A 13,553-nucleotide genomic window follows, 5' to 3' on the forward strand; every position below is an offset into this window, starting at 1 on the left:
CTGTAAACTAAATGAGATGGAGAAGGAAGAAGGAGAAGGAAGAAGTAGAAGGAAGAAGGAGAAGGAAGGAGAAGGAAGAAGGAGACGGAAGAAGGAGAAGGATGAAGGAGAAGGATGAAGGAGAAGGATGAAGGAGAAGGATGAAGGAGAAGGATGAAGGAGAAGGATGAAGGAGAAGGATGAAGGAGAAGGAAGAAGGAAGAAGGAAGAAGGAGGAGAAGTTGTTCTGCAGCCAGATCACATCCCATGAGTCCACGCCATGGCTGTACAAGCACTGGTGCTGGCGCAGGAGGGAACTGGGAACTCAGCTCACGACCCTTTTCTTCACAACGCTTCAGCAAAAGGATGCAGGACACAACCACAGACGTTGGGATGGCACATGCAAGATGCTGCGGAGCTGACACGACTGTAAAAACAGAGGTTGAAAAGAAGCTGAGGAGGACACCTACATCAGAGCCCCCAGCAGGGTTCTGCACATATTAAACACACCAGGAACACACTTACCTTGAAGCTCCCACCTTCCCCAGGTAATGTCTTCTCTGGATAGTTGGAAAATTTTTCCTGAGCTGCAACTTGAATCTCCTTTGCTGCAAACAAAGCTAATACCTCCTTTACTACCACCAGTGAACATCAAACACGCTTGATTAGACATCTATTTCTAATATTATTTCCCTTCTATTTTTTTTAATAAAAACTTGAAAATATTTAAGTTTTTCTTTATAGGTGATGTTTTTTAAACCTTTTCTCTTTTGATTTTTCCCTTCCTTCTGGATTCTCACCGATTTTTCTACATTTTTATTAACGTGTCTCCCCAAAAACCTGATGCAATGCTCCAGCTGAGACACACAGGTGCCACACAGGTGAGAGAATAATCACCCTGCTGGCCTATACATGATGCTCCTGCAAATGGGTCTCAGGCAGTGCTGGGTGTTTTAGGCAAAGCAGGAGGATCCTAGGAGATCCCTGTGCCTTTGGAAACCCGCTCGTGGGAGCAGGCGGCAGAAACACCAGTGCCTCCCACTCACCCTGTCATCAGGTCTCTGCAATCTGCTGGTGCAGTGCTTAATGAAGTTTGGTGTTTTAGCTTGTCTCAGCAAGTTTATGGAAAGCCGTTGAGAGACTCCAGACTAAACCAAAGCTGATGAGGCCATGATTTCAAACGTGTGAGAGGCTTAATTGGGTCCTATTGCCCACTTGTCACTGGATCTGCAGTTTGGGTGATGTTTAAGGCCATTAGAGGGATTAGCACCATGTTTATTCTGGGCTGAATGAGACAATTTAATTTCTCCTAAATGTGCTACCCTCCCTGGGGTGTTTTCTCACATGCAAACACCCTGCCAGCACAGCGTCAAAAACCTACACTTGCTTTTTACTGTTTTTTAATTAAATCAGACTTACAAACAAGCGTCATACAAGCGTAGTGCTATGAACAAAGAACAAGTGCCGTGAATTCCTGCAGCTTGTAATGGGGCATCGACTGGTGAAGTGGCTGAATGGGTAGTGCTTCCTCATGGTGGGCTGAAAAGAAAAAAAGCATTTATTTTAGTGATGCACATCCTTGTCCCTCCTTCGCCCTCTGCGTGCATTGCAGGGGAGATACGTGCAAGTACAGTGTGCCCCAAGGCAGGATGCTTCTCTGTTCCCTGGAGAAGATCCAGTTCATGCTTAAAATGGCGTCCCTGCTCCTCTGGATGCCCCCACTCCACCAAAGCTCTCCTTGTGGGGGGCACCCAAGGAGACCCCAGGGAGAATCAGGAGGATCCCAAGTGGCCCGAGAGCCTCCAGCACTGCCTTGTGCCATACTTTGCTTTTTCTGGTTACATATTTTGGTGCAGATTGGCAAAACAGGGCCCACTGCTTGTAGCTGACTCTTTCCCGAGGTTGGGTTTTGTGGGAGTGGTGGATACATGGCTTCCCTATGTTAAAAATTAGCTTTTCCTCTGCGTGTGCTGAATTAATTTTAATTCAGAGCAGCCCGTTCTAGCTCATTTATGCAAGCCACTCGAATCCTTGTGCCAGCACAAGGGAGGGAACGAGCAGCTGGGAGCGGAGGAGGCTTCTTTTGGCAGAAGGGCCAATTTCTGCCAGTTTAAAGCGGTTACAAAAGTCTGGGTGGGGCTTTGTGATCGATTGAAGCTGGTCTGAGGCCACCAAAAGGGAGGAGATCTGCCATCTCTGCCCGCCTGTTCCCCAGCCTGTTCCCTGCAACAAGAGAAGCTGCAGGGGATTTTTTTGCAGTCTTAAGGCTTCAGGGGAGGCTAATAAGGGCCAGGCTCCCCAGCTGCTTTGTATTTTGAAGCCTTTGCTACCATCCGCACAAAGTGGCTTATTCCTATGGGCTGGCTCTTCCCCATATTCCACTGCTGAATTGCTTTAAAAGGCCACTAAACACACCGTAAATAATTTACTAAATTTACCTTTCCAAGCAGGCAAATCATGGGTTTGCCCCAGGGACATTATTTGATCAGAGCTGGGACAGGCAGAGCTCCCTAACTGTGACGGGAAGCAAGATGTCCCAAGGGACAGCTTCTGTTTTAAAACGATTTGAGGTTGATGATCGGTTGCTTTTATAAAGTTCCCACCATGGGAGTGTTTAGAAGGAAATAGCGTTGCGCTGGTACAGCTACTTGGCTCAGCTTTTTTTCCCCAAATTGTTTAAAAAATAATTTTAGTCTGGATTTTTACCTCCTTTGAGGTTCTGTTACGTCTTTGTTTAAAGCTAAGGGTTTTATTCTTTTAGAGAAGAATGAAATTATTCAGAAAACAAACTCCTTAAGGGTAACATTCATATAAATGACGTTCTCTGATTGTGCTCTCAATTGGATGGATACACTTTGTGGATACTCCTGATTTATACTGATAACGTGGGACCATCTGACGTTCAGGATGGGACATGAGGTCTGGGAGTACTGTTCAGGTCAAAGAGAATTTTTTAGGGGATAAGGACTGGGACCAGACCTAGGAAAACTACCTTCTGCTCCCAGATTTGCCCGTTTTCTGTGAGGAATTAGGAAACTGGGAGGAACATGAACTGTCCTGACAGCTGTCAGTGAAATGTGTTACAAAATGCAACTTGCAGAGCCACTTACCCCCTTTTCTTGCTTAATTAGAAGGTGCAAATTCCAATGCTCAGACAATGTCTCAAAATTACCCAAACTGCAGCAGCTATTTTGCTCTGCTGCTGCTGAAGCCTTACTGGCACATCTAACACACAACAAAGACTTTAAATTAGGAACCAAACTTGCCTGTTCTTGCAGGAAGCTGAAAACATCTACAGTTTTCTCCAATTGCACAAGTAACCTTTGCAGCTCAGCTTTGGGACAAGTTCTCCTGCAAAACATTTTAAACAATTACAGCTGAAGTATGAGAAATAAGGACTTGCATGGCTGATGTGTGAAATTAATGTTTTTTTGCTGGAGATGGTCCTTTGGTGTCACCAGAAAGTCCTTCTACTCGTGCCTGCAAGCATAGGCTTATGGGCAGACCCTGGTGATGGGAGAGGGCAGTGACAGGCAGGGGGCCCTGGCTAGGCAGGGGACAGGGGGTGGCTGCATGAGGCTGGGCAGGGGACAGAGGGTGGAGACAGCTGGGCCAGGCTGGGCAGGAGACAGGGGACACCTGGGATAGCCCAGGTAGATCAGGCTGAGATGGAGATGGGAGATGGGGACAGACAGACCAGGCTGGGCTGGGGACATGGGACAGCTGGGATATCCCAGGCAGGGGATAGAGGCTGGGGACAGCCAGACCAGGCTGGGTAGAGGACAAGGGACAGTCAGGATAGCCCAGGCTGTGGACTGCGGTTGGGGACAGCCGGAGGACCAGGCTGGGCTGAGAACAAAGGACATCTGGGATAGCCCAGGCTGGGGACAGGGGATGGGGACAGCTGGGCCAGGCTGGGCTGGGGACAGGGGATTGGGACAGCTGGGCTAGCCCAGGCTGGGGATGGGATAGAGGGAGCCAGAGCTGTCTGGGCCCGGCTCCGGCCCAGGCTCAGCATAGGACCAGACACGGCCCAGGCCTGGCTCAGGCTCAGGCTCAGGCTCAGGTTCAGGCTCAGACCAAGGCTCAGCACAGAACCCGGACCGGCTCAGGCTCAGACCCAGGCTCGGGCTCGGGCTCAGGCTCAGGCTCAGACCAAGGCTCAGCACAGTCCCCGCGCCCGGCTCAGGCTCAGACCAAGGCTCAGCACAGACCCCGCGCCCGGCTCAGGCTCAGACCCCGGGCCCGGGCCCAGGCCCCGCCGGGACGCGCAGGCCGCGGCCGCCTCTGTTGCTAAGCAACGGCCGGCGCCGTTGCGAACGCCACGTGACGCCAGGTGTCACGTGAGCGGCCAACGGCCGGCGCTGGGCGATGACGCGACGGTGCGGGGCGGTGCGGGAGCGCTGCGGGGATGGAGGAGAGGGAGCGGCTGTGGCGGCAGATCCGGCTGCTGCAGGGTACGGCCGGGCCGGGGGGGATGCGGGAGTCCGGGGGTGGGGTGGGGTGGGGTGGGGTGGGGCGGTGCGGGGCTGGCTGTGGGGGGACCCCGGAGTCCGGGGGGGGGGGGGGAGGGGCGGGTTGTGAGGGCACCCCGGGGGGGGCAGGGCTGTGAGGGGAGACTAAAGTCTGTGTGGGGGAGGGGCGGATTGTGAGAAGACCCCGGAGTCCGGGGAGGGGCGGGTTGTAGGGGGACCCCAGAGTCCTGGGAGGGGCGGTTTGTGAGTGGACGCCAGAGTCCGGAGGGGGGGAGGGGCGGGTTGTGAGGGGAGCCTGGAGTCCGGGGGGGGGGAGGGGCGGGTTGTGAGGGGACCCCAAAATCCGGGGGGGAGGGTTGGGTTGGGTTGTGAGGACACCCCAGAGGGGGAGGGGAGAGCAGGGAGGGAGACCTGGGTGTCCTGGGGGAAAGGGCGAGCTGTGAGGGGGACCCTGGAGTCTGGGGGGTGGAGGGGTGGGTTTTGAGGGGGGACCCGGGAGTTTGGGGAGGGGGGGAGGGGAGTACAGAGGTCCCCAGAGTGCTGGGGAGGGGAGGGAGGGGGGGAGGGCTAAGGCCTGGGGAGGGCCCAAGGGGTCGGGGCGGTGAAGGGGAGAGGTCCCAGGGGAGCCAAGGCAGGGAAGTAACAGAGACCAGAGAGTGCCGGGGGGTTTGGGGGTTCCCCCAGCAGGGGGATCCCCACACCGCTGGTCCTTGTGACCCTCCTGGCGGGGGGGAGAGGATTTTCCCTGCCCCAAAGCCTCTGGGACTGGCGGCACAGGGGTGGGATGTCCCCTCAGCACGGCGGGGATATATTTGTGTGCCCTTTCCTAGATCTGGTGAGCATCAGATCTTATTCTTAGCACTAACTTGCTCTATTTTTAGACTCCAAGGTAATTTTTCCTCATTAGTAAGGCCACAAACTCCGCTCAGGCCTTGCGGGGGCATCTCCCTCTCTCCAGGAGCTCCTACATGGGGGAAGGTAGGATGAGAGGGAGGAAAACATGATCCTTGCCTCCTCCGGGAGGGATCTGCTGCTGCTGCTCTTCTGGCAGCTCTGTGACCCCTCGTGTAGGAAAAACTTCACAAAAAAGAAAGACTTCCACACTGACATGTGCATTAAACAAAAGGCTCAAAAATGCTTGATAACCCCTTTTATTGGAAGGGTTTTCTAAACACTGAGGCTTAACAGGCACAGACCCACCCTCACTGACACATATCTATTATCCAAACGACTTTGTTAGTAGGCCAAAGCACCGGGGAGGTGTGGTAGCTTGGTAGAGGGATGTGCAGTGACTCAACAGCGAAGCTGGGGCTGCCTCAAAACCTCCTCGTTGTTGATTTGAAGAAGATGACCCATGAAGCTGGGGAAGGGTCTGGAGCACAAGTCTGATGAGGAGCAGCTGAAGGAGCTGGGGGGGTTTAGCCTGGAGAGGAGGAGGCTGAGGGGAGACCTTCTCACTCTCTGCAATTGCCTGAAAGGAGGTTGTAGGAAGGTGGGGGTTGGTCTCTTATCTCTAGTGACAAGTGATAGGACAAGAAGAAATGGCCTCAAATTGCATCAGGGGAGGTTTGGATTGGATGTTAAGAAAAATTTCTTTACCAAAAGGGTTATCAAGCACCGGAACAGGCTGCCCAGGGAAGGGGTTGAGTCACCGTCTTGAGAGGTATTTAAAAGATGTGCAGTTGTGGGCCTTAGGGATGTGGTTTAGTCCTGGACTTGGTAGTTTTGAGTTAATGAGTTGACTCAGTAATCACAGAATCACACAATGGTGGGGGTTGGGAGGGACCTCTGGAGATCATCTTGTCCCACCCGCTGCTTGAGCAGGCACACCCAGAGCAGGGGGCACAGAACCACGTCCAGGCAGGGTGTGAATGTCTCCAGGGAAGGGACTCCACAGCCTCTCTGGGCAGCCTGTGCCACTGCTCTGCTACCCTCACAGGAAAGAAGGTTTTCTTCATGTTTAAGTGGAACTTCTAGTGTTCCGACTTGTGCCCATTGACCCTTGTCCTGTCGTTGGGCACCACTGAAAAGAGCCCGGCCCCATCCTCCTGACACCCGCCCTTTAGATATTTATAGGTATTGATGAGATCCCCCCTCAGCCTTCTCTTCTCCAGGCTGAACAGGCCCAGGTCTCTCAGCCTTTCCTCATAAGGGAGATGCTCCAGTCCCCTGATCATCTTGGTAGCTCTGCGCTGGGCTTGCTCAAGCAGTTCTGTGTCCTTCTTGACCTGGGGGGCCCAGAATTGGACACAACACTCCAGATGTGGCCTCACTGGGGCAGAGTAGAGGGGGAGGATGAATGTTAAGGATGATGTGAAAGGTCTTTTCCAACCTACATGACCCTGTTTCTATGCTTTGTTTTTGGGTTTGGTGCTGGGCTACGTGCGTGAGCAGCAGACCCTCACGGGCTGTTCTGAAAAGATATCTGGAAATAAAGTTAGGATTTCTTTAGAAGTAGGCTCCAAACCCAATAATTCAAGCATCTGTTTTTTGCACATTAAAAAGAACGTAAAGGGGGAAAAGGCGGTTGACAGCACTAGTGTGGTGTGTTAAGGGTCTGTTGGTGAGGCTGTGGTTCAGACCTACATTGAGGTCTCCTGCAAAATTGCTTTTGTAACTTGCTTTCATGAGGATTGAGGGAAATTTTTGTTTGAAGTTTTCCCTTCCAGCACCCGTTACCTGAAATGTGGCCTGCGCGAGCCTGCGTGGAGCTATCATCCTCGTCGCAGTGCGGGGAAAACCAGGGCTGTGAAGCTGTCAAACTCCTGTGTGACCGGGATTAACGGACGCTGTCTTCTGCTCCTTAGGTCTCATAAATGACCATAAAAACATTCATGGGGACATGCCGCGACCGCTGCCATCCATGCCGCCAAGGTGGAACAACCCCTGCCAGCCTGGCTTCAGCAGGAGGGGGACATTTTCAGCCAGGTACCCCCAGCAGGCTCCTAGGGATTTCCAGCTGCGCCAGGGTCAGTCCTGGAGGAAGAAATACTCCCTTGTCAACCGGCCGCCGGGATCGGCGTGTGACCTTGGAAGTGCCAGCACATCTCGGGATTTTGGAAGCCATGGGGACAGCCAGGCACCCGAGCCATCAGAATCATCCCCAGAGAGACATGTGGACTTAACCATGGATGGTAACATAGTTGTGGGGATCCAGCTGCCGCAGAGGGCTGGCCCGTTCGTAGATATGAAAGGTTTTGCTGATATGGGTTCTTACTGTGAGTTTTCTGGGCTGAAAAAGGTGGTTGCTGCTTCAGGCGACAGTAAAAACGTGCACAAATCTCTGTACGCGGGCCAAAATGAAGAGAGAAGACCCTCTCTCTCCATTTCATTTAGTTCATCTCACCGATTCGTGAGCTCAGAATATGTGAGTGTGTCGGATAAGCCTAGAACAGTACGTTTGGCCAGCGATGTGGCCGGCAGCTCCCCTGCCTCCTGCAGAAGCACTAGTGAAAGCGCTGTGACACTGAAATCGGAGCCGCAGCAGCCTTCGGTGTTGCCAGATCGTGAGCCGGCTCGGCACTTGGTACGGAGAAAGGCAGAACCACCGGCTCCAGGGCAGTCTAGTCGCGAGCAAGTCAGGGATGTTTGCAGAGAGCCGAAGCTCCTTGGAAATGGCGAGACATGCTCTAGACCTGCTCAGGCTGCGACTTTGATGGTTGGGATGACTCCAATGAAGAGCAGGTTTTCCACAGTCCCCAAAACTGCTGGTCTTCAAAGAGCTGCCTCAACATCTGTCTCCAGCAAAGCTCCAAAGTTCAGGAAAACTAATTACACATGGGTCGCAAACCCTGGTAAATGCTCTCGTACTGTGAAGAGATGGGTCAGCCCTAGAGCTTCTGAGAGTGCCAAGAAGGTTGCTGGTGGAGCGGACAAAGGTGCTAAACTAACACCAAAAGCAGAGCTGGGAGCAAAGCTGAAGAAATCAGGACTGCAGTCCAAACTGGGTGTTTCTCCCAGCAAGTACAAGTGGAAAGCCTCCAGCCTCCAGCCCTCGCCCTCCACCTCCAAGTCGGCATTCAGGTGGCGATCCGAGGATCAGAAAAAGCCTCCAGCCCCCAACCTCCCTCGATCCGGTGCCGCTGCACCGCCTCCAAGCGCTGCATCTGTTGGTCTTGGCGGGGCGAAGTCCTTCGGCGATGCCGCGCTATCCAGTTATAAAGTGAAGAGTCGGACAAAAATCATCAAGAGAAAAGGAAACTCGGGGTAAGTTGCTGGTTGTCTTTGGAGCGGTGTTGTTCTACTCATCGTATTTCATGTCTGTTGGCTTCACATAAGTTGTGGCTGTGTGTACGAGTGAAATTCCAACGAGGGTGTTTGTATACTGGAAGGTGTACTTGCCTTTCTCTTTCCAAATGCAGTGACTCTGTTCTGGGTGAAGGCATCCTGATTTCCAGGGTTGGAAGGCCTCAGGTTTTAATTGTTTTAGCAGTCTGTGTAACTCTGACTTTAATTTTTCAAACAGAGCTGGGTTTTCTTCTCACCTCCCATCCCTATTCTCCCAAGACTTTGCTGCAGCACTTAGGAGACTCCTCCCTGACCTGAATAACAGGCTAATATTCAAAGGGAAGGAAATAGCTGTCTGTCTTTATTGATTTATTTTTCAAACACCCGTAACCTCGTTGCGCTGGGGGCTGGGGAAAGGAGAAATGGCTTGAATCGCCCTATCATGTACGGTCTGTCCCTGTAAAGCATTTTGCAGGCCCTGGGGTGGAGCAGGGATGGGAGGTGAGCTGTGCGTGCCGGGAAGAAGTGCTGTCAGTGATGCTCTGCTGATACCTTCCTCCCTTGGGTGCCATCCTTTTGTGCTATCTGCCGGTAACCCAAAGCATCCTCCCTGCACGCTCTTGCTCCTCCTTCTCCTTGTTGAGTCAGTAACAGATCTGAGGCTGTCATAGCTACCTTGGGAGAGCGTGCTCTGGCAGAACAGCAGATGCTCCTCGGGTCTCGTGGAGTGAATTCTTCGCTGCTGGCCGCATCTGATAGGGACAGAGCACAATGGGAAGGTTATAAATGAAGCTTGGTGGAAGGAAAAGGCGTGTGGGCCGAGTTATCTGCAAAACGAATTTGCACCGGGGTGGGAGTTGAGGGAAAATAGATACGAGATTGGGACCAAACTTTCCCTGAAAGCCGGCATGTCGTGGAAGCATTGCGAGGGCTCGGTTACGCTGTGTTCCTGGTGGGAAAGTTGTTTTGTGCTGTTTTTCTCGGCAGGGCTGGATGCAAGCCCAGGCTGTGCTGCAGGGAAGGGACAAGCAGGATGGGGTGAGGGTTGGTGGCACAGCTGTGTGACCTGTACTCTTCCACTAAACTCGGAGATACCCTCAGTGCAGTGGATGTGTGGTTTGGCTCCTCTGTCACAGTAATCACAGACTGGTGGGGGTTGGGAGGGACCTCTGGAGATCATCTCGTCCCACCCGCTGCTTGAGCAGGCACACCCAGAGCAGGGGCACAGGGCCTTGTCCAGGAGGGGTGTGAATGTCTCCAGGGAAGGGACTCCACAGCCTCTCTGGGCAGCCTGTGCCGCTGCTCTGGCACCCGCACAGGGAAGTTTTTCCTCATACCCAGGTGGAACTTCCCATGTTCCGACTTGTGCCCATTGACCCTTGTCCTGTCGTTGGGCACCACTGAAAAGAGCCTAGTCCCATCGTCCTGACACCCACCCTTTAGATATTTATAGGTGTTGATGAGATCCCCCCTCAGTCTTCTCTTCTCCAGGCTAAACAGGCCCAGGTCTTTCAGCCTTTCCTCATAAGGGAGATGCCCCAGTCCCCTGATCATCTTCGTAGCTCTGCACTGGGCTTGCTCAAGCAGTTCCCTGTCCTCCTTCATCTGGGGGCCCAGAACTGGACACAGCACTGCAGATGTGGCGGCACTAGGGCGACCACATTTGTGGTTTCGCTCCTGTGTCACTGCAGTAACTCCAAGCCTGAGCTGTTGAAAAATTGAGGACTGTGGCCTAAATGAGTATTCTAAGTGATGCAATGAGCTGGTAACACAGCACCAGTTGAGGATCTGGTACCGTGATTCCTGCCGCTGTTTCCCAGATCCTCCACTCAGCACTTCACTGCAGGCTTCTGTCCTTGCTGTGCCCTCTTGGTTTGCTGGGGGATGTGTCTGTGGGTGGGTTGTGCTGGGAAGATCACTCTGGAGCCAAGGTGCTTGGAGAAGCTGGGATTGTATTGGATTTTTGGCAGTCAGGGAGATGAGACTCTTGTCATCTCGTTACAGCACAGCATCCTTCTGCTGCATCTGCTGAGCAGAAGGGAATGAGTTAGGCCTTCAAATACCTCATTCTCCATCTGTAATTTTCCAGAAATTCGTCACACTTGCCTGTTTACTTGCAATTTTCTGTTTAGTGCTTCTTCTCACCCTTGGGTAGGGGAGCAACGTGGAGCTTGGTGATCCAGCTTCTCTTCTTAGCTCTGGGCAAAGGGACCAAGTGCGTTTCGGTCACCTCTACCCTCTTCTAACCATGTGGTGTTGTGCCTTCACAGTTCCCCAACAGATAAGAAGAACAGCTCCTTGCCCACCACACCTCTGAAAAGCCACTTCCAGCTCAGGAAGAAAAACTCCTCGCGGGGGAAACCTTCTGTGACGCTGAAACGCTCCTCGCCCAAGGGCTTGGTGCAGATCACCAAGCACAGGCTCTGCAGGCTGCCGGCCACCAGGATGCAGGTCTCCACCAAGGAAGGTAGGAACAGCCGTCCCAAGGGGTGACTGACGGTGTTCGCTGACTGTGTGCCGGTGAAGCGGTTCCAAGGGAGGCTCTTGGATTTGGAAATGGGTTACCAGGTCCTCCAGGAGGTGAATCTGCTGTTGTTGGTCCTGAGCAAGCATTGAGGAGCAGAAGTTTGGCTGGAGTAAGACTTCTGCCTTACCCCAGAGCTGTCTTGTGCTTTGCCATCTTCAGACGAGGCCATTTTAAAGCTGCTTCTTGCTTTTAATGTGGTTTTGCTGGACTTAACAGGCATCAGATAGGAAGGTGCTCAAGGAAGGAAGAGGATGGCAGAAGCAGTAATATATCTGTAAGACTGATCTGTCTTTTTGTGCTGGGCAAAAGCTTGGGAACATCATGAGATAAACCTCTAGCCCCTACAGACCTACCTAATCCCAGTGCGATGTCTGCGGGTGTCTAGTTTTGTATTTCATTTGCTTAAAATTGCAATTGTTAGAGGGATATTGGGTCCATCGTGTTTGTGAATGGGTAGTTTGTGTCCGTGTCCTGCTAACCTGGGTTGGAGCAGAAATCGGCTGCTTGGGGCTCGGAGAGCTGCACTTACACACGCGTGAAAAGTTTTTGTGATGTTTCTGGCTCAAAGTCTGGTTCTGCTGTTCACTGGCGACGTTACCACGGACAAGTGGCTTCGTCCCTCTGAGACTTAGTTTTCTCAGACATACACAAAGCACGTTTTTCTTACGTGCCTGCGCTGCACTCGTTCACGTGCGGCAGGGTGGCTGGCGATGCTTCGGTGGGGAGGGCTGTTGGGGCCACAGCGTAGCTGATCTGTCACCAAAAGTAAAGCTGTTGAGCTTCTGTGGTTCCTGTTCTGCGCTTCAACTACCGAGAGTACGTGTGTGATTATAGTTATTTTGTGTTCAGCTCTGCGTTGAGATGTTGCTGTGTTTTGAGGGATGAAAAAATGAGAATGGGGGCTTGCGGTTCAGGAAGGGGAAAAGCTTTTTGTGGGAGAAGAAAAAGATTTATTTTCTCTTCATGTGTGTGTTTGAAGAGGGGTTTGGAGGGATGGGGGTGCTGCTGGGAGGAGAATTTTGGATCTGCTGCTTTCAGTGGCAGGCAGTGGCTCATGGGAGAGGCAGGGAGAATAAGATGTGCATTTGTGCGGTTGCATCAATGGTCCAGAATTCAAGCAGTTGCCTGACTTTGGGGCTGAGTATTGCTCTGTTCAAGGATGTCAGTAACCTTTTCATGTCTGGAGAGGCATGAAGGCTGCGCCTCCAAACACTCTGTGTTGGAAGTTTTTATGCAGTGCTTGAAGGCAGCGTGCATTTGGAGTTGGAGGTCTCGGTCATACTTGCACCGCGGTCGCTCTTCTGTGATCTCTGAAACCAGAGGTGGTGGATATAGCATGTGGCCAGATCCAGCTGTGATGGTGATGTAGGGACAACAAGGCTTTTCTTTTTTGACTGGTGGTGATGTGAGGGACGGGAAATATAGCCCTTCAGCCTCCCAAGAGATGCCCGCTGCCTGTTCTGGGGTGAGTTTAGAACTTATATCTCACAAACTTCTTGCTGGGACCTTGCTTCAGTGTGGCATGTCCAGTACAAGTTGTTAAATAAATCTTTGTGCTGTAAAGCTCCTTTTTAAATAACTTAATGTGCTACTGAAAGCCTGATATGAGTAGCTCTGCTGTGGGTCTGGAGACACAGAACAATTTGGGGTTGTGACAGCATCTTACATAGGAGGAAACTGAGATGGAGTTACAGGGATATAAGCTGTTTGGGTGATCCAGGAGCAGACCTGAGGCTATACCAGATCCTTGTTCTCCATGTAGCTCCGTGTTTATACCTGGGATAGAGCAGAGCCGAGGCCTTGCTGTAGTTTGCTCAGCTGTGTGCGTTGCAGAGGAGGTGGCAGCACGAAGCTGCTGCCTTGGGAAGGCTCGTAGCACCCATCGAAGCTCGCTTGACTTGGCAAACGCCTCTTCGCTTTAGAAGCTGTCAGTAAAAACGTGTGCCCTGCCAAAGTGAAGCTTCACTGAGGTTAAGAATATACAAAATGGATCAAAATCTTCTGCCCCCTGGGAGCCTGACTGGCAGCTGCCAAAAGCCAGTGTCTTTTGGGAATGTATTCTGAGTTCTAGTTCCTTGATTGAAGGTAACGTTCTTGTACTGAACAGATTTTTGATCTTAAAATGTGTAGGGCTGAAAATAAGTAGGTAGAGCAGAAATTTGGTTGTACCTCTGGCTTTGATCTAAGTAGAAGTTGGCAAATAAAAAAGTTCAGAGAAAGTAGGGGGAAAAAAATGGAAAATATGTCTGGAAGTGACTTTGGGAGAGCATGTAGTTCATTCCCCTGTCCAAAAGTGGATCAAATTATCAAACCATTCCTGATAGATGCTAGCCAAACCTAGCACA

At 52.0% G+C, this 13,553-nt stretch overlaps 1 protein-coding gene across 1 annotated transcript in view; it reads left to right on the forward strand.

The window, feature by feature from the left end:
• Positions 1 to 4,333: 4,333 nt before the first annotated feature.
• ZC3H3 (zinc finger CCCH-type containing 3) overlaps positions 4,334 to 13,553 on the forward strand; it is a 192,567-nt gene continuing 183,347 nt past the window's right edge. Inside the window, exons 1-3 of the mRNA XM_064441978.1 lie at positions 4,334 to 4,436; positions 7,262 to 8,660; positions 10,952 to 11,148. Coding sequence (XP_064298048.1) covers positions 4,391 to 4,436; positions 7,262 to 8,660; positions 10,952 to 11,148 — 1,642 coding nt within the window. The 5' untranslated portion in view covers positions 4,334 to 4,390. The remainder of the gene's footprint in view (positions 4,437 to 7,261; positions 8,661 to 10,951; positions 11,149 to 13,553) is intronic.

The sequence above is a fragment of the Phalacrocorax carbo genome, chromosome 2 (assembly GCF_963921805.1).
Source record: "Phalacrocorax carbo chromosome 2, bPhaCar2.1, whole genome shotgun sequence".
Lineage (NCBI taxonomy): Eukaryota > Metazoa > Chordata > Aves > Suliformes > Phalacrocoracidae > Phalacrocorax > Phalacrocorax carbo.